This window comes from Leucoraja erinacea, chromosome 19 (assembly GCF_028641065.1).
Source record: "Leucoraja erinacea ecotype New England chromosome 19, Leri_hhj_1, whole genome shotgun sequence".
NCBI classification, from domain to species: Eukaryota; Metazoa; Chordata; class Chondrichthyes; order Rajiformes; family Rajidae; genus Leucoraja; species Leucoraja erinaceus.
In genome coordinates this window covers 18,826,586-18,854,486 of record NC_073395.1, presented here as the reverse complement: position 1 = coordinate 18,854,486, position 27,901 = coordinate 18,826,586, and the positions used below count along the sequence as shown (strand labels likewise).

The following is a 27,901-nucleotide window of genomic DNA, read 5'->3' as shown; positions in this document are numbered from 1 at the left end:
AGTATTACGTGGAGATCTCGGCCGTCCGTGATGAGGGTGTAGAGAGGGTGCGGTTGAGGTTTACCTGAATGATGCCTGAATGAACGAGAGAGGCACAGTGCTGGAGTAACTCAGTGGGTCAGGCAGCATCTCTGGAGATAGAGGATGGGTGCCACTTGGGTGCCTTCTTCAGACTGAGTCAGGGGGGAGGGAAACTGGAGGTATGGAAAGGTTCAGAACAACACCAGAGCTGGCACAGTTGGACCCACAATTGTTAATTGACAATTGTTGGCTGTGAAAGAGGTGATAACGAAGGCATTGCATGGATGCGAACAGTGGAACTGGCAGGGCGTCTATGATGCAGGAGGGGCCGACAGAGATGGAATGCAGGGGTTACTTGAAATCAGATACATCTACGTTAATACCGTAAACAGACACAAAACACTGGAGTAACTCAGCCGGTCAAGCAGCATCTCTGGAGAAAGGGGGACAGGTGACGTTTTGGGTCGAGACCCTTCTTCAGACTGAGAATCAGGGAAGAGGCAAACTAGAGGACTGAAAAGCAAAGATCTTTGCTGAAAAGGTTCACAACTCTAGGCTCATACTGCTGTGTTGCTCTCCAGAGACGCTGCCTGTCCCGCTGAGGTACTCCATCCAGCATGTAGTGCCTATCTCCGCTGGGTTGTAAGGTGGGTAATTCAGTATTACCCCAGGATAACAGTGTCTCTCTCTGCCGCAGATCGCCTGTACGTGAAGGACCGGGACGCGATCGACCGGCTCCAGGAGCCGCTGCTCGACGTCCTGCAGAAGTACTGCAAATTCAAGCACCCGCTGGAGCCGCAGCACTTCGCGCGGCTGCTCGGCCGACTCACCGAGCTGCGCACCTTCAACCACCACCACGCCGACATGCTCATGTCGTGGCGGGGCCGCGACCACAAGTTCACCCCGCTGCTCTGCGAGATCTGGGACGTGCAGTGAATCCAGCCGCGGCCAAGTCACTGGCGACCGAGGGGTGGGGAGGACCTGTCCCCATCTCCAAACCCCCTCCCACCCCAGCGACCATCGATCCAGTGCCAGCGAGGATGGGACTCCAGCTCTACCTCCACCTACCAAATATGGGCCGCCCGCATGTTCAATACCTCCCGGCCCCTTGTCTATCTAACCCAGCCACAGGAGTCAATTACAATTATGAACAGCGCGGCACAGTGTCGTAGCGGGTAGAGCTAAATTAAGATATAAACTTAACTAAAGTAAAATTAAAATGTTTAGCCCTATAAGGCCGGCACAGTGACGGCAGAGTTGCTACCTCACAGCGCCAGGTACCCGGGTTCGATCCTGACCTCACTACTGTATATGCGTGGAGTTTGTTCGTTCTCCCTGTGACCGCGTGCGTTTTCTCCGGGTGCCTCGGTTTCCTCCCACATCCCGAAGACGTGCGGGTTTGCAGGTTAATTGGCCATCTGTAAATTGCCCCCAGTGTGTAAGGAAGTGGATGAGAATGTGGGATAACATGGGTGAACGGGTGAGCGATGGTCGGCGTTGACCTGGTGGGCCGAAGGGTCTGTTTCCATGCTGTATCTTTCAATCAATGAATCAAATCAATAAATCTCCATGGCCTTAATGCACGGATATCACCTCGAGCTTGCGTCTGGTGCTGTGAACTCTGAATCCTCCCCTGGAGAAGATGGAATGTAAAATGCCGCAGTAACAGGTCCCGGAGTGTAATTGTCATATATTTAGGTTAGGTTTATTATTATCCCGTGTACACTGAGAAGGTTTGTTTTACAAGCTATCCAAACAGATTAAATGACTCCATGCACAAACAGCATCGTTAAACTGAAGTCCAATAGGTAGAGCAAAGGGGAAGATACAGAGTGCAGAATATAGGTTTCTCTGCCATTGTAGTCCATCAGTTCCAGAGACAACGTCCAATGCCTACAACGGGGTAGAGGTGAATCGAACAGTACCATCGCTTTTAGAAGGAGCATTCAGAAGCCTGATATTACAGAGGCGATGAAGCCGTTCCTGATATGAGTCAGGTGGTGCGCGCCTATAAGCTTCTGTGCCTTCTGCTGGACGGGAGCGGGGAGAAGGAGAAATGGCCGCCGGGGGGAACAAGTCTTTGATTATGTTGGCTGCTTTTCCAAGGCAGTGTGTAGTGTAGATGGAATCGATGGTGGGAGTCTGGTCTGTGTGATGGACTGGGCTGCATCCACAACTCTGCAATTCCTTGCAATCTCGTGTAGAGCTGTTCCCAAGATATGACGCAACAGTATGCTTTCTATGACACATCTGTAGAGGTTTGTAAGAGTCGCTGAGGACATGCTGGATTTCCTCAGTCTTCTCGGGCAGTAGAGGCCTTGGTTTGCCTCCCTGGCTGTGGCTGAACTGGCGGTTCATAAGTTATAGGAGCAGAATTAGGCCATTTGGCCTACCGTCTAGGCCGTCATTCAACCATGGCTGATCTATCTTTCCCTCTTAACCCCATTCTCCTGCCTTCTCCCATTAACCCCTGACACCCGTACTAATCAAGAATCTATCAATCTCCACCTTAAATATACCCATTGACTTGACCTCCACATCCGTCTGTGGCAATGAATTCCACGGATTCACCACCCTCTGGCTAAATAAATTCCTTTTCATCTTTCTAAAGGTAAATATTTCAATCCTGAGTCTACAGCCTCTGGTCCCACTAGAAACATCCTCTCCGCACCCACTCTATTCAGGCCTTTCACTATTAGACAATAGACAATAGGTGCAGGAGTAGGCCATTCGGCCCTTCGAGACAGCACCGCCATTCACTGTGATCATGGCTGATCATCCACAATCAGTACCCTCCCTGCCTTATCCCCATATCCCCTGACTCCGCTATCTTTAAGGGCTCTATCAAACTCTCTCTTGAAAGCATCCAGAGAATTGGCCTCCACTGCCTTCTGAGGCACAGAATTCCACATATTCACAACTCTCTGGGTGAAAAAGTTTTTCCTCGTCTCCATTCTAAATGGTCTACCCCTTATTCTTAAACTGTGGCCCCTGGTTCTGTACTCCCCCAACATCGGGAGGTGAGTTTCAATCAGGCCCCCCTCCCCTCATCCTTCTAAACAGACAGCAACGAGTACGGGCCCATGGTGGGTGGGGAGAGGACAGAAGGTAGTGTTAGTGGGGTTGGTGCCTGGTTGGGGACTAGCCCCATCCATTATCGGCCCTTTCGAATGACGCTGATTTCGAACTGAATGGCGGTTTCGCAACTTCCGAATAAACGGAGAGCCGCGTCAGGAGGAAGGAGATAGAGAAATATGGGGAGAGGCACAGACTGACCAGGACAGGAGGAGACAGAGAGACGGAGAAATAGAGAGGGACAGAGAGAGAGAGAGAGAGAGAGAGAGAGAGAGATAGAGAGAGAGTCGGGATGTCTGGTGCCTGGCGGCTCCGTCCACTTCTCGGTGAGATTTTGTATTGGAAAGAACCAATGTTACAGGGAGCGCGGAGAGTGTAGGGGGTGGGGGGTGGGGGTGGGGGGAGGGGTCGGGAGACGAACGAGAAGAGGGGTCCAGGGGTGAAGAGAGAACAGGGGTCGTAGGGTGAGGTGGGGAAGCGGGCTCGGAAGATGAAGGGGAAGGGTTCGTGATGGTGGGGGAGAGGGGCCGGGGGTGAAGGGATGAGAGGGTCCGGGGTAAGGTAGTCGAGAGTGATCGGGGGGCGAATTAGGGGCGAGGGGGAGATGTAGCAGACAGATACAACAGCACCGGCAAAGGGGCGGGTGGCCTTGGATGGGTACTGAACACAAATACATACGCTCACAGGCCCACACACAGACACCCACACACAATGACCCCCCACACACACAGAGACCCCCCCCACACACACAGAGACCCACACCCACGGACCCACATACACAGACCCACACACAAAGACCCCCAACCAGAGACCCACATACACATACCCACACACAAAGACCTACACACACAGACCCATACACAACCACACACACAGACACCCACACACACAAACCGACACCCACAAACACACACACGCACACAGACCCACACCCCCACGCACAGAACCCCACACACAGACACACACACAGACCCACAAACCCAAACCCACAAACAGAGACCCCTCCATACACACACAGTCCCACACGCCCACAGATCCTCACACTCACACTCAGATCCCCACATACAGACTCACACACAGACCCCCACACTCACAGTCTCACTTAACCCCACACACACAGCCACACCCACACACAGGCCCCCACACTCACAGTCCCACACAATCTCACACATCCACAGTCTCACACATCCACAGACCCACACATACACAAGCATACACAGACACCCACAGTCACAGACACCACTAGCTCTGCGCTCTAGCATGTGGCTCTGCGCTTCCGCATCAGGTAGATGTCAATCACACAGCGTCTCCTGGTTACCGGCCGCGTCAATCTCCTGGCCCCGCCCGCCCCGCCCCCTGGTCCTTATTGGTCGATTCGAACGGCGCTGATTTAAAGCTGATGGCGGTTCGAGCGCGGAGTGACCGGTAACTGTGGAGACCCCGGGACAGGACCGTGAACCCGGGACAGGACCGTGACCCGGAATAGCCCAAACCAACCCGGGATAGCCCAGCCTAGCCCGACCCGGGATAGACAGGGCAACATAGCTCAGCCCGGGACAGTGACCTGAGAGTGAGACAGAGACCGGGACAGGACAGGACAGGACAGTCCAGCCCGGAACAGAAGTGGTGAACGAGGGAGCCGGGGGCAAGTCAGCCCAGCCCAGCCCAGCAGTGGAGCGGAGAGCGGGAGCAGGTGAGACTGGTCTGGGACGGTAGCGCAGGGAAGCAACAACGTATTCGCGGTAGTTACTAGGAAGGAGGAGGGGTGGGTGGACGAGGGAGGGAATGGGTGGGCGAGAGACTGGGTGAGTGAGGAGTGGGGAGGGTGGTCTAAGTGGGAAGAGGTGAGGGTTGGGACGGTCCGCGGGATTAAGTGGGAGTGAGGCAGTGAATTCATTCACAACTCTGTGTGAAAAAGTTTTTCCTCATCTCCGTTCTAAATGGCTCGCCACTTATTCTTGAACTATGGCCCCTGGTTCTGGACTCCCCCAACATTGGGAACATGTTTCCTGCCTCTAGCGTGTCCAAGCCCTTAATAATCTTATATGTTTCAATAAGATCCCCTCTCAACCTAAATTCTAGAGTATACAAGCCCAGCCGCTCTAATCTTTCAACATGTGACAGTCCCGCCATCATGGGAATTAACCTCGTGAACCTACGCTGCAGTCCCTCAATAGCAAGAATGTCCTTCCTCAAGTTTGAAGATCAAAACTGCACACAATACTCCAGGTGTGGCCTCACCAGGGCCCTGTACAAATGCAGGAGGACCTCTTTGCTCCTATACTCAACTCCTCTTGCCATTCACTTTCTTCACTGCCTGCTGTACCTGCATGCTTACTGTCTGTGACTGATGAACAAGGACCCCCAGATCCAGTTGTACTTCTGCTTTTCCCAACTAGACACCATTTAGTTAATAATCTTCCTTCCTGTTTTTGCCACCAAAGTGGATAACCTTACATTTATCCACGTTAAACTGCATCTGCCGTGCATCTGCCCACTCACCCAACCTGTCCAAGTCACCCTGCATCCTCATAGCATCCTCCTCATAGTTCACACTGCCACGCAGCTTTGTGTCATCTGCAAATTTGCTAATGTTACTTTTAATCCCTTCATACAAATCATTAATATATATTGTAAATAGCTGCAGTCCCAGCACCGAGCCTTGCGTTACCCCGCTCGTCACTGCCTGCCATTCGGAAAGTGGCCCTTTAATTCCTACCCTTTGTTTCCTGTCTGCCAACCAATTTTCTATCCCTGTCAGCACCCTACCCCCAATACCATGTGCTCTAATTTTGCCTACTAATCTTCTATGTGGGACCTTATCAAATGCTTTCTGAAAGTCCTGGCACACTACATCTACTTGCTCTCTTGCCCATTATCCTGGTTACATCTTCAAAAAATTCCAGAAGATTAGTGAAGCATGATTTCCCCATCGAAAATCCTTGCTGACAGACCGATCCTGTTACTGCTATCCAAATGTGCCACTATTTCGTCTTTTATTATTGACTCTAGCATCTTCCCCACCACCGAGGAGAGGGGCTGGGGGCACTAGGGCAGCTGTTAGTGGGCGTTCCTGGTGTCTGTCAAGAAAGGTAGGCGTGGACAGTCCCTTATCTGAAGCCAATTAACCTGCAAACCTGCATGTTTTTGAAGTGTGGGAGGAAACTAGAGTACCTGGAGAGAACCCACGCGGTCATGAGGAGAACGTACAAACTGTATAGTCAGCACCCATAGTCGGGATCAACTCTACTGCAACACTGTGCTGCTCAATAGCTCTGGTCTTCCCTGACCTGGTGAAAAAATATCCTGATGACCCTATCATGAGCTCTCATAATTTTTCTAAATACTGATAAGGCTTCTACATTCCAGTGAGAGCCAACGCAGTCTATCCAATCTCTCCTTATAATTACAGCCCTCCATTCCTGACAACCCCCTTGTGAATCTCTTTAGGACTCTACTTTCGGCAGCGTGACGGCAGAATTGTTGAATGCAGCAGGGTCAATGAACTAGATGGCTTGAAAGTCTTGTATATTATTGTCATGTGTGCAAAGATACAAATGCTTTCATTTGCATGATATCTGCTCGGATCATACTATCCAATCAACAGGTAGTCGCAAGAATGAGAACACACAGGGCAAGATTAGCATGTTCACCGACGATACAAAAGTGGGTGGTTTTGCAGATAGTGAAGATGGTTGTGAAAGATTGCAGCAGGATCTGCCTCGATTGGCCAGGTGGGCTGAGGAATGGTTGATGGAATTTTATACAGAGAACTGTGAAGTGTTGCACTTTGGGACGTCTAACCAGGGCAGGACCTCCACAGTGAATGGTCGGCCTCTGGGGAATGTTTTAGAGCAGAGGGATCTAGGAGTACAGGTGCATGGTTTCTTGAAGATCGAGTTGGAGGTAGATAAGGTGGTCAAAATGGCTTTTGACACATTGGCCTTCATCAGTCAGAGTATTGAGTATAGAAGTTGGGAGCTCATGTTGCAGTTGGAAAATACGTTGGTGAGTCCGCATTTAGAATATTGTGTTCAGTTCTGGGCACCATGTAATAGGAAAGATATTGTCAAGCTTAAAAAGGTTCAGAGAAGATTTAAGAGGGTGTTGCCAGGACTAGAGGCTGTGAGCAATAGGGAGTGGTTGAGTATGCTGGGTCTCCATTCCTTGGAGTGCAGGAGAATAAGGGGTGATTTTATAGTAGTGTATAAAATCATGAGAGGAATAGATCAAATAGATAGTCTCTTGCCCAGAGTAGGGGAATCGAGGGTCAGAGGACATAGTTTCAAGGTGAAGGGGAAAAGATTTTATAGGAATGTGAGGGGTAACTTTTTCACTCATAGGGTGGTGGGTGTATGGAACAAGCTTCCAGAGGAGGTAGTTGAGGCTGGGACTATCCCAATGTTTTAAAATGAGATAGACATGGATAGGGCAGGTTTGGAGTGATGTGGTCCAAGCATAGGCAGGTGGGACATATTGGCCGGTGAGGGAAGTTCGGCTTAAGGGCCTGTTTCCACACTATAATTCTTGCAACGGGTAATAAGAGAAAAATACTATAGTGCAGAATATAGTGTTACAGCATTATGGTATTACAGTTACAGAATAAAAAGGTCAAGGTCTGCAATTACATGGGTTGGAAGATCAGGACTACACCCTAGCTTATGGGAGGACTATTCACTAGTCTGATAATAGTGGGGAAGAAACTGTTCCTGAATCTGGGGGCATGTGCAGTCAAGCTTTTGTATCTTCTGCCCGACGGGAGAGGGAAGAAGAGGGAATGGCAGACTACTACAGGGAGACTGGGAATGTGTGGTGACTGGTTGAGTGACTCGCCTGAACTGGGTGAACAGGGAGTTGAGTTCCAGGGATTAGTGACGTGGGAGAGTCACGAGGACAGGGAGTGACTGAGAATTCAACTCTGGAACTAAACCCAGAAAAACTATGTTTTAAATGTGTTCTGTGTTAAGATTTTCAGTCATGCTATTGGGGGGGGGGGGGGGGGGGGGGGTACACATTTTTTATTGTGTATTGTGTGTTCTTTATCATTGTGCTGCTGCTGACAAATTCATTTCACTTGCACTTTATGTGCAATGTGACGAATAAAATTGTATTGCTAGGAGCAGGTAGGCTGCGGGGTGGGGGGGGGGGGGGGGGGGGGGGGGGGGTGTAGGGTAAGCTGGGGAGAGGCTAGATGGGGGTGAGAGAGAGGGCGGCAAGATGGCGTGTATGTGGCTTATTTTCCTTTGCAGCTGTTTTATTTAAAAATAAAAATGGAACTTGTCCATTCCTGCAATTACTCACGGCAGAAATGACTCGCATTTGTGTTGAAGGGAACAAGAAGCTTCCTTGTGCACCCTGCTTGCCTGCTGGAGAGAGAGAGCCTTGCAGCGGACTGTTGGCTGGGGTCCGACGAATGTCAGTTGTGCGCCGTGGCCGCGCAGTCAACCGCACCTTCAGTCCCGCTCCTGCCTCTGGCTCTGAAAATGATGGGTTAAAAACTCCTTTCATAGAGCTGAGCACAAAATCTGAAGCTCCTGGCACAGTAGATTGTGATGTTTAATAGGATGGATAGTTGGTTTATTACTTGTCAGGTGTACCGAGATACGGCAAAGAGTTTAGTGTAGTTTAGTCTATTGTCACTTGTACCAAGGTCCAGTGACGAATCATTGTGGTGCGCTAACCAGCCTTTTTCGTTTTGCTAATGTCCACGCAAATCATCTCGTGCGTGAGATATGTTTACATATTATGCTGTGCTGCTGCAAGTAAGAATTTCATTGTTCTAGCTGGGACATGTGACAATAAAACACACTTGACTCTTGAATACATCAGATGGTGCAACATAGAAAATAAACAGTGTGCAGAATATAGTGTTGCAGCTGCATAGAAAGTGAGGATAAAAATGTATAAGGAATGTTCAGTAGCCTGATAATAGCGGGGAAGAAGCTGTTCCTGAATCTGGTGGTCTGAGCTTTCCAGCTTCTGTATTTTCTGCCCGAGGGGAGAAGAGGGAATAACCAGGGTGTGAGTAGTGGTCCTTGATTATGTTGGCTTCTTTCCCGAGGCAGCGTGAAGTGGAGATTAAGGGGGAATCTAGTCTGAGTATTGGACTGGGCTGCATCCACAGCTCTCTGCAGTTTCTTACAGTCTTGGGCGATACAGTGAAAAATATTGTTTTTGTGTTATCCCATCAAACCATACACAAGTACTACAGGTAGTGTAAAGAGAAAAATAAGTTTAGTTTAGATTATTATTGTTGTGTGCACAATGTTGTCGTGTGTACAATGAAAAGTTTGTTTTTGTTGCGTTCTATCCGGTCAGTGGAAAGACTATACATGATTACAATCAAGCTGTCCGCAGTGTACAGTCACAGGATAAAGAGAATAACGTTTAGTGCAAAGTAAAGTCCAATTGAAGATTATCTGAGGATCTCCTATGAGGTAGATGGTGATAGGAAGAATCAGTTGCCTGATAACAGCCGGGAAGAAACTGTCCCTGAATCTGGAGGTGTGTGTTTTCACTCTTCTGTCCCTCTTGCCTAATGGGAGAGGGGAGAAGAGGGAGTGTCTGGGGTGAAACTCATCCTTACCAAAGAACAGAATATAGTCTAACAACGTTATAGTGTTACAGTGAAAGTGAAGGGGCTACGATGAGGTGTGTTGGAAGATTTCGACTACACTCTAGCTACAGGAGGACTAGTGGGGGGGGGAACCTAGTGGTCGGTGCTTTTGCATTTTGCTGGTACAGTCTGAGCTGGACAACCTATTACTGTCTGAGTTCTTACAAATGAAGTTTTATTTACAACAGGTGGACCAGTAATTATTTGGTAGATCATTACAGCACAGGAACAGGCCCTTCAGCCCACAATGTATGTGCTGATGACCATGATACCAATCTAAATTAACCCTATCTGTCTGCATTCCGTGACTGTTCATGTGTCTGTCTAAATGCCACTAAGCCTTTGTATCTGCGTCCCCTCTCCCGACAGTGTGTTCCAGACTTCCTGAAGACGTCCTCCAATCTCTATTCAAAGAAAAACTTGCCCAGCTCTGTTAAACCTTTCTCCTTTAAACTTTCCTCTTCTCACCTAAAAGCTATGCCCTTGGGTAGTTGACATTTCCACCAGGAAAAAGGTTCTGACTGTCTACCTTATCTGTGCTTCTCATCATTTCATAAACTTCTGTTACATCAACGATTGACGCTCCAGAGAAAACAATCCAAGCTTGTGTCAACCTCCCTGATACCTAATAACCTAACTCGGGCAACATCCTAGTAGAACAAAAAAAAGCAAGGAGGCTTTATAAGTTGTTGGTCAGACTACATTTGGAATATTTGTGGGCCGTTTTGGGGCGTGTGTCTGAGGAAGAATGTGCTGGCGTTGGGGAGGATCCAGAAGAAGTTTATGAGAATGATCCCAGGGATGATTGGGTTAATTTATGAGGCGTGTTTGACGGCTTTGGCCTGTACTCGCTGGCGTTTGGAAAGATGTTGGAGGAAATCGCATTGAAATCTACTGGGTAATGAAAGGCCTGGATAGAGTGGACGTGGAGAGGATGTTTCCAGTGGTGGGAGAGTCTTGGACCAGAGGGCAGAGCCTCGGAATAAAAGGAGGTTTCTTTCTGTTGGGCTGCAACACTTCATGTGGGTGTTCCTTGTATTGGGGTGTGGCCGCATGTTTGTGCTGCAGCGAGACCAGAAACAGAACAGTGCAGCCTGTGGGGCCCCCAGTCCCTCTCCTAGAGCCTCCTGCAGACCCCCGCGGCCCACCACTGCTTGCTTCTGCCTGAGACAAGGACAGCCCTTGTTCTCCTCTCCTGAAGCTGGAACAGAGGGGCTTTATTGCCTGTTAACTTCCCGGTGAGGGCACAATGGAGCGGAGATAGGTTCTGGTTTCTAGACCGCTGAACTACCTACCTGGCTGTCTGAAATTCTTTGTTTCTACATTTTGCCAGCTGGCTGCCTTGCTCTTTGTATTTTGCATATGCAAACCATATGGAAATGCACAGGGTGTAACTATAATACTGTTTTTTGCGTTTCAGGAGTGCCTTTCACCAAACGATGTGGCCCGTTCACGAGAGGGTGTCCGGGTTAAGGAATCACTTCTGAGGACTTCCGCCTCTGTTGGTAAGTACTACGGTTCTGGTTGTGCATCCTGTTGCTCAGTCATGCAGTGTGGAAACGGACTCTTCGGCCCAACCTGCTCGCACCAACCAACATGCTCCCACTACATGAGCCCCACTTGTTCCATCTGCCTGTATGTGGCCCATATCCCTCTAAACCTCTTATAGCCATGTACCTGTCTATATTATTCTTAAAATGATCCAATAGTACCTACCTCTTCCAGCAGCTCGTTCCATACACCCACCCTGTGGAAAAAGTTAACCCTCAAGTTCCTATTAAATCTTTCCCTCCTCACCTTAAACCAATGTCGTCTGGTTCGCGATTTCCCCTTCCCTGGCCAAAAGACTGTATGTTTTAATTGCTTAGGACCTCTTGCTTTTTAGGCTCTGTGTGTAGGTCTCTCTCTCCCTCTCTCTCTCTCTCTTCCCACACTGCCGAATTGGCTCTGTCTCAGTCGTGTCCCTGTAAATGCAGATGTGAATGGGACAACACCCACTCTTTGCAGCAGCTCTCCTGTTAGTCTCCACCACCTCTCATCCCAGGTTGGATCGGCCGGGACTGTTTTCTGTGGAGTGTAGAAGGCTGAGGGGTGACATTATTGAGGTGAACAAGATCATGAGGGACTTGGATAAAGTGAACGCTTTATGCAGTCCTTTTTGCAGAGTAGAGGATTCTAAAACTCGAGGGCACAGGCTTAAGGTGAGGGGGAGAGATTTAAGAGGAACCTCGGGGTGAACCTTTTCATTCAGAGGGTAGTCTGTATCTGTGTTTACCTGCCAGAGGAAGCGATAGAAGCTGATACAATAATGACTATTAGAAGATATTTGGACTGTAGGAAGGGTTTAGAGGGATATGGGTGAAATGCAGGCAAATGGGACTGGCCCAGTATGCCAACTCGGCCAGCATGGACAAGGTGGGTCGAAGGGCCTGTTCCCGTGCTATGACTATGCTATCCTCGACCCTTGAGGGACCACCCAAAGAATGGACTCCAAAATGCATGGGATTTGTGCAGATTAAGGAGATAAATCCAAGGAGTGTGGAATTTATTACATTGCCCTAAAATAATAATCCTATCGCCAACGCCCCTCTGATCTTGCTTATTCTAATTTTCAGCAAGGGACGTCGGGAAGGAACTATGGCTCTGCAGAAAGGTCTCCCGGTAAGGTCACTTTTATTGGCATTTAGCTTAATTTTTGTTTTGCCGATGAAAGGTAAAACTTCATGAATGGAGCGGTCACCCTTTAATACCTTAGTGTGATTATCACTGTCATTTACTGATTGTGCACTTTCTAAATGATTGGCACTGACGAGGGATGTATTCCACAGGTCAGTCAGCGCCAGTAATGGTTTGTGCTGTGCCTTCTGGTCTCTGGATGGGGAAGAGCCTTCATGGTGTTCAATGGTCAGGGTCTAAGGGGTTGTCCCACAGTAAGACCCCATCCTGTGTATAATTGAGTTAGTGAGTGTCAGGGCCTGAGGTGTAATGGAGTTATCCAGAGATCGGGGCCTGAGGATGGGCACACAGTGCTGGAGTAAGTCGGCGGGTCAGGCAGCATCAGTAGAAAGGAACTGCAGATGCAGGTTTACATCGAAGATAAACACAAAATGCTGGATCAACTCAGTGGGTCAGGTAACATCTCTGGAGAAAAGGAATGGGTGATGTTTCTGGCCAAGAACCTTCTTCAGACTGAGTAAATGCTGGAGTAACTCAGTGGGTCAGGCGGCATCTCTGGAGAACATGGATAAGTGAGGTTTTGGGTCTGGACCCTTATACGGATCTTCTGGAGAAGGGTCTCAACCCAAAACGTCACCTACCCAAGTTCTTCAGAGATGCTGCCTGACCCGCTGAGTTACTCCAGCACTTTGTGTCGATCTTTGGTATAAACCAGCACCTGCAGTTCCTTTTTATTACATCAGGGTCTGTGAAGTTGTACTGCAGTAAGATCCCTCCATGTGTGTAATGGAGTTACACAGGTATGGAAGTCTGCATTGCACTAGAAAGCTCGGGTACAAGATCTCTCTGTTCCAAATGTTGACCAGCGTGCAGGTTTCCAGTGCTCTACGTTGCCCAGGTGAAGAGGTGGCTGTTTGTGGAGTAGTGTATGCTCAGGGGGCCTGCTCTAAGTGGGATCCTGCTGTGCGCTGCCTAGCATTTACTATGTCAGCATGCCACAAGGTGAGGTGTTTGAGATGACCTGAGAGCTGGAAAGGTGCTCTATGAATGCAGGTCCCCTTGGATGCAACCCCACTCCACAGGCTGCTCACAGACCACGTTGCCCCTATACATGCACATATTATGGAGCGAACCGGGTCCACACTGGACCTCTGGTCAGGGGGAGAGGGGGTTGGAGAGGGGGTGAGGAATGTGTGCTAAAGGGAGGGGGAAGAAAGATGAAGGGAGGGGTGGGAAGAAAGTGGGAGGATTTTTTGGGGGGGGGGGGGGATGCGAAGGCTGGTGAGTGCGGTGGTGGGGGGGGGTGGGGAAGAGTGAGCAGGGAGGAGGGAGAGGGGAGGGAAGAGTGTGGCTGTGTGAGGGGTTTTTTTGTTTTTTTAGGGGGAGAAGAAGGTTGGTGAGGGGAGGAAAGTATTGATGGAGGGGGGAAGAGGGAGATTGGATTTGTGAATGGTTTAATTGTGAACTGCCAGTGGGTGGGAGGGCTCGGTGTGACACTGTGCCATCTCTCTGCAGATGTGGTTTGGGGATGAGCTGTCGTCGCCGAGGCCACCGTTGACTCCTTGCCACGGTCCGGGTCTGACGGACGTTTCTCGGTACGACCAGTGGCTGAGCGTGCGGCACGAGGCCACCCTGGTCCCCATGCAGGATGACCTGGCCATCTGGCTCAGTGGGCTACTAGGTGAGCCTTGACCCCATCCTAAGTCGCCTCACCTTTAATGTGTGCCCAGGTTACACGTGACATTCAGATCATGGCTGTAGAGATAGACTCGCCCAGCACAGAAACGGGTCCTACGACCCACCTCGTTCATGCTGTCCATGATGCCTATCCACTACAAACACATTTTACTTTCTATACCTTTTCTATCCAACTACCTGCCCAAATGCTGTTTAAATCTTTTAATTGTATCATACAGCATGGCAACATCCTTCTATCAAAGCTCTATCAATGCTAGTCTCTCTGGTAGCTCATTCCATATATTCACCACCCTCTGTGAAAATGTTGGCTCTTTGATTCCTATTGTCTTTTCCTGTTCACCTTTATCCTGTGCTCTCTAGTTCTTGATTTCCACCACCCTGCTGCAAAGTACTCCTGCATTCACCCTATCTATTCTCCTTGTGATTCTATACACCTCTGTAAGATCACCCTTCAGCCTCCTGCGCTCCACGAAATAAAGTTCCAGCCTGCCCAATCACTCACTATAGCTTAGGCCCTTGGGTCCTGGCAACCTTCTTGTAAATCTTCACTGCACTCTTTCCAGCTTCAGGGTATCATTCCTGTAGCAGAGTGACCAAAACTGAAAACATTGCTACACCTTCGGGGAAGGTACGTTGTGCTACGCATTGGAGTCGTATAACGCCAGATTCTGGAACGGTTTTTTCCCTGCTATTATCGGACTACGGAACCGTCCTCCCACGAGTTAGGATGTAGTCCCGATCTTCCAACCTACCTCATTGTGAACATTGCATTTTTCTTTTTATCTATACTATCCCTATAACGCTGCAACACTTTAGTTCAATTTATTCTCGCGTTTACTGAGACAGTGAAAAGGGTCATATTGCATGCTAACCAGTCAACGGAAAGACAATACATGATTACAATCATGCCAACCACAGTGTACAGATACAGGATAAAGGCAATAAATGTATTCTGCAGTCTGGTAATTTTCTCTTTGCACTTCCTGTTGATGTATGGCTCAGATTCAGATTCAATTTTAATTGTCATTGTCGGTGTACAGTACAGAGACAACGAAATGCATTTAGCATCTCCCTTGAAGAGCGACATAGCAAACGATTTGAATAAAAAATAAATAATAAGTGTAGGCTGTGATTGAACTCGCATGTAGTATGGTGTAGCTGTGTAGTACACGCACATATTTTCTCACTGTCTTTGTACACATGACCATGATATACCAAGGACTAACTAACCCCATTGGCACCATAGGGAAGGAGCTCAGAGCAGAGAACTTCATGAAGAACCTGGACAATGGTGTGGCACTCTGCAAGCTAATCGCTCTTCTCCAAAAGAAAGTGAAGGAATGTGGGAATCTGGAGAACTTGGAGGTGAGTCCCAGTTCCAATCCTGGAGTCCCATTCCTCCTCCTCCCTGCTCCCTTCCGGCAGAAGGTACAGAAGCGTGAAACCGCACACCACCAGACTCAGGAACAGCTTCTCCTCTGTTATTAGGCTTCCGAATTATCCATCCATAAGCTAGGGTACTGTCCGATTTACCTCTATCCTACTTTAGACATTGGACTTTTGTCTTTGGAACTGATTCACTACAATACTGAGAATTATATTCTGCATTCTATATTTCCCTTTGCACTACCTGTTGTACTTGAGTTTGACTTGATTGTATTTGTGTAAGGTGTATCTGATCTAATAGGAAAGCTTGCAAAACAAAGCTTTGTACCTCAGTACAGAGAAAAGCATGAAACTAAACCCAAACATGCTGTGATGGAAGGGGCAGAAGTTGGGTGGCTGCATGTACCTGAGACTGGTGTAGGCGTGATGCATAATGGTGTTCACAAGCGCTGGAAGAACTCAGCAGGTCAGGCAGCATGTGTGGAGAAAAGGAATAGGTAACGTTTTGGGTCTTCAGACAAGTGAGGGCGGTGATTGGCAGATGGGTGGAGTAAGTGATAAAAGCGAGTGGTGGGAAACGGACAAAAGAATGCCACGTAAGGAGAGGTGGAGGAGTGAAATAAGGGGGTGAGGAAACCTCGGGCAAGAGGTACAAAAGTATGAAAACGCAAAACTCCAGATTCGCCTCCAGAACAGCCTTCCCAGCTGTTATCAGGCAACTGAACCGTCCCATCACCAGCTAGAAAGTGGTCCTGACCCCCCCCATGTTCCTCATTGGAGTCCCCTGGACTATCTGTAATCGGATTTTACTATACTTTATCTTGCACTAAATATTATTCCCTTTATCCTGCATCTGCACCCTGTGGACGGCTCAATTGTAATCATGTATTGCCTTTCCGTTGACTGGATAGTATGCAACAAAAATGCTTTTCACTGTACCTTGGTACACGTGACAATAATAAACGAATCCAGTATTGGGACTAATACTTATCGTTCAAAAATGTTTCCCAGTTGGTATCAAGTTGCTGCCTTTGGAATCGTGCTCTGCACAAATTGGCCATTAAAGTTCCTGAATGCAGCAGCAGCAGCTTAACTCTGTAGAGGCGAACATTCTGCTTTGAGTACAGTTGGTAATGGCTGTCCAGCCTTTGGGCATGTTTGACAGAAGGGCAATAATTGAAGGCATTGGCAGATCTCCATCAACAACCCCACAGAGGGGAATGATCTGTCTGTCACAGAATCATAGAGTGATACAGTGTGGAAACAGGCCCAACTTGCCCACACTGGCCAACATGTCCCAGCTACAATAGTCCCACCTGCCTGCGCTTGGTCCATATCCCTCCAAACCTATCCTATCCATGCATCTGTCTAACTGTTTCTTAGATGCTGGGATAGTCCCTGCCTCAACTACCTCCTCTGGCTGGTTGTTCCATCCAAAAAAAAGCTAACCCTCAGATTCCTATTAAATCTTTTCCCCTTCACCCTAAACTTATGCCCTCTGGTCCTCAATTCATCTACCCTCGGCAAGAGACTCTGTGCATGTCGCTTCCATCTCGTGATTAGAACTTGGTAGGATGCAGTTCAGATTTCTGATTGAAGAGATAGCATTTGCATGAAGCCTCCCACAGATATGCGTGACAGAATACAATAGTTTCTTCTGTTCGTATTGAAATGTATAAAGAGCCCAGGGCTGGCCTGGGTCAAAAAATAGTATTTTTAACTTATTTTACCAATCCCTGTTGATTTAAAGCCTTCTCTGTGATTGAGTGTTTTTTTCTTTTCTCCCCTCCTGTCCTCTTTCTTCATCTTTCTTCATCTATACCATGGATGAGAATGTAGAAGGCGCTATTAGTAAGTTGGCAGATGACAATTGAAAATGGTGGTATGTGTGGACAGTGAAGAAACTTATCAAACGTTACAGCAGGAATGTGCTGCCTCAGTGCAGTTTTTGAATGAGTCCTAGGGTTTTGACCCAGCGACGGTGAACAAACAACAATCTGTTTCCCTGGTAGGATGCTGTAGGTGGGGAACCTGTTGGTGCTGGTGTCCCTAGTCACCCACTGCCCTTTCCTTTGTGCTAGTGGAGTTGATAAAACTGCATGGAAACGGGCCCTACAGGCCAACTTGCCCATGCCGCCCAACGTGCCCCATCTAAACTAGTCACACCTTCCTGCATTTGGTCCATATCCTTCTAAACCTATCCATGTACCTGTCCAAATGTTTTGTTGAATATTGTGATTGTACCTGCCTCAATGACCACCTCCAGCTCATTCTATTCACTCACCACCCTTAAAATAAAATAAAATTTGCCCCTCAGTTTCCTATTAAATCTTTCTCCTATCACCTTAAACCTATACCCTCTGGTTCTTGATTTCCCCTGCGCCAGATCGGAGACTGTGCCTTTACCCAATCTATTCCTCTCATGATCTCATACAGCCCACTGGTTTGGGAGGCGAGGTCAGAGGGACTCACTACGGTGCTAGAATGCCGCACCCTACGAGCTGGTAGTGGAGGTGATAAACGTTTCATTTCTCAAAAAAAAGATAGTGCTGGAGTAACTCTGTTTGTCAGGCAGCGTCTCTGTAGAACATGGATAGGTGACATTTGGATCGGGACCCTTTTTCAGACTGATTTGGGGAGGAAAAACCACTTAATAAAGGACGAGTCTCACCCTGGTCACCCCCTCTTCTCCCATCTCCCATCAGGCAAGAGGTGGAAAAGTTTGAAAGCTCACACCTCCAGATTCGGGGACCGTTTCTTTCCAGCTATTATTGGGCAACTGAACCATCCTATCACCAGCTAGAGAGTGGTCCTGACCTCCCATCTACCTTGTGGAGACCCTTGGTGCTATCTTTAATCGGATTTTACTGGTCTTTATCTTGCACTAAACGCTATTCCCTTTATCCTGGGATTGTAAACTGCGGGCGGCTTGATTGTAATCATGTATAATCTTTCTGACTGGATAGCATGCAAGTAAAGGCTCACTGTACCTGTATACATGACAATAAACTAAACTAAAGAAGCTGGAATTTATCTCAAATTAGCTCCAGGAAATTGCTTCATTGAAAGTTGCCTGATTTTTCTATTTTCACTGTGTGCAGCATTTCACACTGCGGAGGGTTCGGTGTAAAGCCGACGCCAGCCCGGGATCCTTCTTTGCTCGCGACAACACGGCCAATTTCCTCTCGTGGTGCAGAGCCATTGGAGTGGACGAGACCTACCTGTTCGAGTCTGAGGGACTGGGTATGTATCTGATGCCCCCTCATCCTTGTCGTTGTCTATGGATGTACGACAATGTATGTTTTGCCTGGAGATAATGCTACTCGGTGCAATGACCCTTGCATGAAGCTCCAATGACCTTTATATAGGGAATTCCATGCATGTTCTAGGTTTAGCTTTATTGTCACGTGTACCGAGGTACAGTGAAAAGCTTTTGTGTGCTCTTCACTCAGCGGAAAGGTAATACATGGTTACAATCGCGGTGTCCACAGTGCACAGATACACAATAAAGGGAATAATGTGAGCAACATTTAGTTCAAGGTAAAGTCTGATTAAAGATAGTCGGAGGGTCTCCAATATAGTGGAGTAGCTCAGGATTGCTCTCCAGTTGTTGGTTGGATGGTTTCTCTCCCAGGGTTGACACCAGACCAGTGGCCTGGGTGATGTGGGTCTTTGCTGGCAGCCTTTTTGAGGCGCCTCCTGTAGATCCTTTCGATGGCGATGGTGGGGAGGTCATTACCTGTCTCCTTCAGTCCTGGGCATTTGAACCGGTACAGTCAGTATGTTCTCTACCAAACACCTGTCCAAGTTTGATGGGGTATTTGGTGGCATATCAAATCTCTTCGATCTTCTAAGGAAGTAGATGCTTTATTTATTTATTGGCATTCCTTTGTTCCTGGTCGTTCGAGTGACCTAACCAGGGCATGATACAACTAGTCGGTATCCCCTCGACTGTACACCTCTAGACGCTCGATAGTGCGAGGGAATCCAGTTGTTGGTGAAACCTTGCCTCCCTCCTCCATCTGTACATGACTGCGTGGGGCCATTGCAGTGTTTCCTGAGTTGCACAAAACCTCTGAAGTTCCTTCCCTGGCACCGAGCCTGCACTGGGTCCTGGCCTCTCATTCCCAATTAGTTTTTGGGCAGCTGTCCAGGGAAGCTCGTAGAATCCCCTCCATTCACTCGCGCCCTCGGTCCGTGACCCGCCATCTCTGTCAAAACCCGCTCCCAGGTCGGTGAATCAAGGGCTCTGTTAGCAGGCTGCAGGGCAGGGTCTTTGTACTCCACAGTGCTCCAGTGTTGCTCAGCCCATCCCCAGCAATCTCGCCTCCCACGGTCGCAGCTGACTATTGTTCTTCCAAAGGTCACGCTGCAGACAGCCTTTGGAAACGTGGACAATCTTTCATTCCACTTGGGGTTTGTATAAATGCTGCTCTGTCCGTTTCAAGTTGGTTTTTTGCTGTAATTATTAATGAAGGACACAACTTGAGCATTGAGTAGTCTGTGACAATGTAAAAATGGGGAATACGAGTCTGGATGCTGCAGCTCCCCCCCCCCCCCCCCCCCCTCCATCTCCTATGTCACCCATCCATTTTCTCCAGAGATGCTGCCTGACATGCTGGGTTACTTCAGAACTTTGTATCTATCTTTGGTATAAACCAGCATCTGTAATTCTTTGTTTCTCCACCTATCACTTACCAATCTCTTCTCCATCTTTGATCCCCTTACTTCATAATTTATCCTAGTCATAGAGCTGAACAGCACAGCAACAGCCCCTTCGGCCCAAGCTGTGTGTGCTGACTATTCTAGGCTAGTTGCAGTCTCAGAATAAAAGGACGTACCTTTAGAATTAAGATGAGGAGGAATTTCTTTAGCCAGAAGGTGGTGAATCTGTGGAATTCGTTGTTACTGAAGGTGGTGGAGGCCAAGTCATTGGGTACTTTTACAGTAGAGATTGATAGGTTCTTGTTCAGTAAGGGTGTCGGATTATGGGGAGAAGGCAGGAGAATGGGGATGAAAGGGAAGATAGATCATCCATGATTGGATGGCTGAGTAGATTTGATGGGCCGAATGGCCTAATCATACTCCTATGCCTTACGGTCTTGTGGTGTTATCTGCCTGTAGTGGGCTCGTGGCCCTCTCATCCCTTCCTATCCGTGGAAATGTTGAGTAGTTGGCACCTGACCATGTTATCAAAAGCACCACACCTCTGCTAACAGATCTGGGAATGTAAGCTGGGAGTCAGTCTGAGGAAGGCTCCCGACCCGAAACGTCTACCATCCGTGTTCTCCAGAGATGTTGCCTGACCTGCTGAGTTACTCCAGCACTCTGTCTTAAGCCATGAGCTGCTGCATCTCTGCAGTGATCATTGGTGCCTTGGGTTGAATGGTCTATGTTAATGGAGTTGATCAAAGGGCCTGTGTTTAATGGTACACAAAAATGCTGGAGAAAGTCGGCGGGTGCAGCAGCATCTATGGAGCAAAGGAAATGGGCGACGTTTCGGGCCGAAACCCTTCTTCAGACTGATGGAGTTTAATGGTGTTGTGTTTGTGTTTAAGGGTGATCAGAGGGCCTGTGTTAATGGAGCTGTGTTTAATGATGTTGATTGTGATGAGAACTCTGTCTGTTTCTCTTCCAGTGCTGCACAAGCAGCCCCGGCAGGTGTGTCTGTGTCTGCTCGAAATTGGCCGAATTGTGTCCCGGTAAGTGTGATGGAGGCTGGAAAAGGTGCAGAGAACATTTACGAGGATGTTGCCAGGACTCGAGGGCATGAGCTATAGGGAGAGGTTGAGCAAGCTAGGGTTTTATTCCTCGGAGTGCAGGAAGATGAGGGGTGATCTTGTAGAGGTGTACAAAATCATGAGGAATAGCCATGCAGACTATAGGTGATTACAGTCAAGCCATGCATGGGTAGAGGATACAGAGCACCACATTAAGTACAAGATATAACATTGAGGACTGATGATAAAGTCAGATTATGGATCAAACATCCCTAATGAGGTGGATGGAAGGTCAGGACCGCTCTCTAGTTGGTGATGGGATGGTTCAGTTACCTGATAACAGCTGTGAAGAAACTGTCTGTGAATTTTTGGAGGTGTGTGTTTTCAAACTTCTGTACCTCTTGTGTTTAAGAAGGAACTGTAGATGCTGGAAAATCGAAGGTACACAAAAATGCTGGAGAAACTCAGCAGGTGCAGCAGCATCTATGGAGCGAAGGAAATAGGCAACGTTTCGGCCCAAAATGTTGCCTATTTCCTTCGCTCCATAGATGCTGCTGCACCTGCTGAGTTTCTCCAGCATTTTTGTGTACCTTCTGTACCCCTTACCTGATGGGAGAGGGGGGAAGAGATGGGCGGTGGTACATTGGGGCAAATGGGCACGGAGCAGTGAGGTCTCTGCGCTGTAGACTCAATATAATTTCAGCTGAATTTTGGAGCAATTGCACATTTGTTTGATGTTTGAACGGTGTGTGGTGTTGGTGAGTACTGACTGTGGCTCTGTGTTGAAGCTTTGGGGTGGAGCCTCCGGTACTAGTGAAACTAGAGAAGGAAATTGAACTCGAGGAATCTCTGCTGACCAACTCCAAACACGTCGCTCATGCAGAAAACCCAAAGCCAAGTTGTCATAACAAAGGGCTTCACCAAGCGGTGAGTGCCGTCTATCATCTGTCTTCTATATCAATGAATTTCTATATCAATGAATTTTATTTTGTTTAGATGCTCCCGGTATTTTCAGATTTAACCTTGTGATCTTAAAAACCCAGTTGAAAGGGGAACTGAAGCATTTTCTAAAGCTGCTGGGGATCTTTCCAATTGTGTTTTTTTTGTCTCCAATCCCAACTCTCTTTAGTCTTTAGAGATACAGTGCAGAAACAGACCCTTAGGCCCACCGAGTCCACACCGACCATCCTGTACACTAGGTCTATTCTCCCACCTCCTAAAGAAAAACAGATATACAAACCTATATATCTTTTAGGATGTGGGAGGAAACCGGAGCACCCGGGGAAGCCCCACGTGGTCACAGGGAGAGCATACAAAAACTGCCTACACGCGGCGCCTCTGGTCAAGATCAAACCCAGGACCCTGGCGCTGTAATAGGCAGCAATTCTCCTGCTGTGGCACTGTGCTGCATTGGGCCCCTCAGCCATCGCTCCCCGTCCCCCATCAAGACCCATTAACTTGGTAATTTCACTTTCCACCGTCATGTTATTGTGATGCACTGCGCTGGAGGAACTCGTTGGGTCAGGCGTCCCCAGAGAACACGGATAGATTATATTTCGGGTTGAGACCCTACTTCAGACCCAAAACATCAGCGATCCACGTTCTCCAGAGACGCTGCCTGACCCAAAGAGTTACTCCAGCGCTTTTGTGTCTTGTTTTTTGTAAGCCAGCGCCTACAGTTCCTTCTTTCTACGTTTCATCGTTCTGTTGTGCTCAGGTGAAAGTAATTGCCAACGACCCTCCTTGCAAATGTTCCCACCGGTTCTCCATCGAGTTCTTATCCGAAGGCCGCTATCGCCTGGGTCAGAAGATACTTTTCATCAGGGTAAGTCTACGATGCGACGTGGAGAGAGAATCCAGAACTCGTTGTGAGGGCATGGATTGGAACTGCTTGCTGGGATCTATATTGTGGGTCAATGGAGGGTTTGGAGCTGCTCTGTAATGAAGCTGGTGAATGAAAGGACTAATGTGTTGATGGCCCTCCATTAGGAGGCCAGTGGCCTTGACCATGGGTGATCTATGTCGAGGTTCAGTCAACATGTGTGGATGGATAATAGATAGGTAGGTAGATTAAAAATAACTTGCTAGGCACATCTGCTTCAAACCTGGCCCTAATAAATACCCAGGTCTCTGGCACTGAGGCAGCAGCTCTACCTGCTGTGCCACTGTTAGAGCAGTGGTTCCCAACTTTTTTAGCTCATGGCCCCCTTTGGGATCCTTTAATTTTTCTGTGCCCCCCCCACCCCCCTGACATTATTAGTGGGGGGAAAAAAGTACTTCAATATTATAATACCTTACATAAAAATATCATGTCTATTAATTGCACATATATTCTCTTTTATTCTATTCCACAAACATCCAAAATATTTCAACTACATAGATTTAAAATTATTAGAAGTGAAATTTAGGAGGCAACAGGCTCTGTGGCCCCCTTCACTGAACCTGTGGCCCCCTAAATCCCAACATTTTTCTGTGGCCCCCCTGAAATTTGCCATGGCCCCTTTGAGGCCATATAGCCCCAGGTTGGGAATCACTGGTTTAGAGGGATGTGGGCCAACTGCAGGCAGGTGGGACTAGTCCAGATGTCGGGCATTGTGGTCGGCATGGGCGGGTTGGGCTGAAGGGCCTGTTTTGGTGCTGCATGACTCTCCCCTCTGCTTGCAGATGCTGCATGGGAAGCACGTGATGGTCCGTGTTGGCGGTGGCTGGGACACGCTCCAGGGCTTCCTACTCAAGCACGACCCATGCCGTGTGCTGCACCTCACGGCACTGGAGGAGAAGATCGTGGCGTGGGAGCGGTCTGGAGCCCCCCGCCCCAAGACCCCCCGCCCCTCCCCTCACTGCCGCTGCACCCACTCCCCCGCCCGGCCGTCCCCCAGCATCCGGGTCTGCTCCCCTGCCCCTGAGTTGCCTCTGACCCCGAGGCTCGGAGTTGGACGATGCCGCCAGGCCAGGGCCTCCCCCAGGACTCCGGGCAGGACCCCCCTGAGGAGACCCCTGGGGCTGGGTGCGGCTGAACCCACTCCCAAGCTGAGCGCCCGTTCTCCGGCCCCCCCCATGCTCCGTCGCAGGGCCGTGCCTGTCGCAGGGCCTGTCCCAACCAAGGCCTCGGGCCTGTCGCGGGCCCCAGCGGCGTCCCCCGCCCCTTTCCCCTCCCCTCGCACCCCTCGTAACCCCCTGGCCCCAGTGAAGTTGCTCCAGGGCCCGGCTCGGACAGCCAAAACCTCTAGGCCGAAGCCCAAGGCCCAGCAGGCCACTCTGGCCCGCTCTGCCGTGAAAGCCGGGCCCTCGGCCCCCTCCCACCGCACCCCGGGACGGGGCGAGGACAATTACCTGGTGATGACTGGGGGATCCCGGGCCAGGGAGTGACGGGACTGGCTGCCGGCAAGGTGGTGTGCGGACAGTGGATTTGGGCAGGGAAGCCCCTCTTGGGTCTGCTCCAGGGATACCCATCGGTGGTGCACAGGTCAATATTTAACCGCGGGTGATCATGCATTGCTGCCTGTGGGATCTTGCTGTGCGCTCACTGCCTACATCCCAGCCTTGGATCTTCATTGACTGGCCTTCCTTGGCCGAGCTTTGCCTCCAGACTCCCCACCGAGCATTAACCCCATCCATTGATGACCGGAGGCTCTTCCTACAGGCCCGTGTCCTGAGCCCGACTCTGAACCCGTGCTCCACCTGCGTCCACCACCTTTGGCCTTCCTTAATCTGAGTCCCCTTCTGGAGAAGGTGGGAGGGGAGAAACTGACCCTGGAGGTCATCCAGTCTCAGCCCATCCACCCCACACCCTGCCCATCTCTGTGGCCCTGGGGTGAGGAGTCGCACGTGATCTCACCCTACCTTCTCTGGGCTGCAAAACACTAAAGCAGGACCTTGTATTTAACTTTTAATAATACCCTCGGACCATTGAAAAATAATATTGTGGTGCGGAGGATTACGCTGCGAGAGGGCAGCCCCTTGAACTCTCCCTGCCCCCTGAATGCCCACAGACAGTGGGAATCGGAGCAGCCCGTTAAGGACCAATACGGGGACATTCCTAGCCATTACTCTCTTAGTTAAGCACTGGCTAGTGGTGTGTCTTACTACTGAACCATGGTCTCTAGATTGCTCCATGGGCACCACAGGAGACCATTTCCTGGGCAAAATGTCCTGCAGTCAGCAAATTGCAAGATGTTCCTCGCTCCTTCTGTATTTATGTTTGTGTATTTATGTTTGTGATTCAGGTGGAGGTAAAATGGTGTTGCGGGCAGGGTGATGAGTGAGTTGGCCAGGTGCCCTGGGAGGGCGTTCTGTAGCGGCAGAGGGTGAGGCAGTTTGTCCGGGGTGGTTGGTGGAAGTTAAAATGTTAGATGTTTATCAGAGCAGGAATGTCTTCAGACAGGACCAAAGGGCAGAGTGTTCCACAGTATGTCTGCTTACTGTCCAAAATCCAGTTTCTGATGGCCCAGCGCTCTTTGGCACGGACTATCTGGGTTCAATTCTCAGCAGTACACCTTTCAGGGCAACGCGTGGGGAAGGTCAATCTGAGGAAGGGTCCTGACCCCGAATCCATGTTCTCCACAGATGCTTCCTGACCCAGTAAGTTGCTCCAGTGCTCTGTGTCCTTGTGCGATGAGGGAAGGTTGCTTGTTCGAAAGTTTCCAACTCGCCCGAGTCAGTGTAACGTCAGGAAGCTGGGCACTGAGTTACGGGGCGGGTCACGACCCCAACCATTCCAGGGCCCCAAACAGACCATCCGCCTTGTGTGTTGGTTCTGTGCGTACTCCCGAGCAAATGAATGAATAGAGGGAGAGTAGGTATTCATGGCTGCATTGGATGCTATTGCACCTTGCTATGGCCAAGCTGGTTCCAATAGTTTGTTGGTGGGGTGACTGAGGTGCCTTCAGTCTCCCTGCTTGACTTGGTAGATTTGGGAGGGAGCCTCTGTTCTCTGCACAAGCCCTTTGCTGCTGCCACCATCTCCAGCAGGAGACATCAGGCTGTGACCTCCAATGCTTGTTACTTTGAAGGTTGGATGTGCACCAGCACATCCGTGGAAAGTGCTTGGTTCCCCACAACCCTCGTGGGGAGGGGGTGGTGCCAGGGGTGAAGTCCCCTTCTCTGGAGAACACCCCTATAAACTGCCCCTGCCCTGGGTAATAGTGGTGGGACTTATGGGAGTGGTCTGTGGTTGTGTAGTCCACACCGTGCCCCAGTCGGGTCACCGCTACAGAGTCAAGGAACTGTCTTTGGAAGAAGAAGAGCAGGCCATTCAGCCCTCTGAACCCATACTATCCTTCAGTTGGAACATTTCCAATTGCCACTACCTCAAGTTATTCCCGCTGGTGTCTAGATTCCATGGACCAGGAAGAGTTCCTCACAGCTTTGTGAGAACATTCTTCCAGTTGTCACTCCAACTGTTTGGTTCTACGTTAAGTCAACCCTCTTTTGTTTCCTCCCTGGAGGAATATGTACTCCCTCCGTCCTTTGCATGGTTGCAAATGCTTGGACAAGTTTGACCCAACACTCCAGACCAATAGAAGCCAAGTTAACGCAACCTGTCTTCATGTTATATCGCAGATGCTGCATTTATCTAAATGTCATCAGGCTTTCCAAATTTTCTCTGCGCTGGCATTATACTTTGCATATTTCTGTACTCCTGCATCACCCACTATGATGTAGAACATTGTGTAACCTTAGAGGGGAATATCAAGGTACTTAACACTGGAGTCCTGTTGTGGAAGGACATCTTTAGTGCTTTACAGCCGGGTACTGTTTATTGGGGTCTTACTGTGGTTTTGCCACCATTTCCCTCCTGCAGGAGGTAATGTTTCCCCCTCCCCATCGCCTGCATGTGGGTGAGGGGTGGGGGGGCTTCCCTTGGGAACTAAACTGGAAAAAGCAAGAGCTCTTGAGACTTGTGTTACTGTAAATGGGTGAAACCCGAGCTTGATCTTTAAGTTAAAAGTCAGCCTTGGAATGCTGGAGGCACTGATTTTGATACATGTCTTGGTTGCATCAACTCTGTGAAAACCTCAACAGCTGTAAACTAGAAATATAGCTCTACTAAAAAATATATTTAATACCAAAACAATCAATAAAATTATTGAATGGAACACGTTTGATGGCTTGGTTTATAATTTTTAATTTAATTTGGAGATAGTGTGGAAACGGGCCCTTTGGCACACCGGGTCCGTGCCAACCAACAATCACCCACACAAATTCTATTTGACTCATTAGGGACAATTTACAGAAGCCAATTAACCTACGCACCCGCATATCTTTGGAACGTGGGAGGAAACCGGATTATATATTATTGTTACATGCACTGAGATGCAGTAAAACTTGTACGAGATACAATTTTATGTTCTCGCCAGGTAAACACAATTAATTAGTGGTACGGTATGCTTGCCTTCATTAGTTGGGGCGATATGGTATGCTTGCCATCATTAGTTGGGGCAGTATGGTATGCCTGCCTTTATTAGTTGGGGCATCAGGTTTAAGAGTCAGGAAGTCGTGTTGCAGCTTTATGGTTCTTTGGTTGGGGCACATTGTGTTACTAGCAAGTGTTCCAAAGCCAGGTGGGTTGTTTGGAGGGTAAGGGGGATCAAGAACTAGAAGACATAGGTTTAAGGTGAGAGGGGAAAGATTTAGTAGGAACCTGAGAGGCAACTTTTTCCATACTATGGGTGGGGGGGGGGTCGTATGGAGCAAGCTGCTAGTGGAG

General features: G+C 49.0%; 2 protein-coding genes across 4 annotated transcripts in view; both read left to right on the top strand.

The window, feature by feature from the left end:
• Window positions 1–1,608, top strand: part of nr1h4 (nuclear receptor subfamily 1, group H, member 4) — a 38,561-nt gene extending 36,953 nt beyond the window's left edge. For all 3 annotated transcript variants that reach the window (XM_055650512.1, XM_055650511.1, XM_055650513.1), the window contains one exon: window positions 719–1,608. In XM_055650512.1, coding sequence (XP_055506487.1) covers window positions 719–957 — 239 coding nt within the window. In that variant the 3' untranslated portion in view covers window positions 958–1,608. The remainder of the gene's footprint in view (window positions 1–718) is intronic.
• A 2,971-nt stretch (window positions 1,609–4,579) lies between these two features.
• On the top strand, window positions 4,580–27,290 carry gas2l3 (growth arrest-specific 2 like 3). Its single transcript, XM_055650510.1, has 10 exons — window positions 4,580–4,789; window positions 11,133–11,217; window positions 12,328–12,373; window positions 13,904–14,069; window positions 15,333–15,451; window positions 18,574–18,715; window positions 21,111–21,174; window positions 21,981–22,119; window positions 22,910–23,017; window positions 23,857–27,290. The coding sequence occupies exons 3-10, from the start codon at window positions 12,350–12,352 to the stop codon at window positions 24,559–24,561; spliced, it is 1,467 nt and encodes a 488-aa protein (XP_055506485.1). The 5' UTR covers window positions 4,580–4,789; window positions 11,133–11,217; window positions 12,328–12,349; the 3' UTR covers window positions 24,562–27,290.
• The last annotated feature ends 611 nt before the right edge of the window (window positions 27,291–27,901 follow it).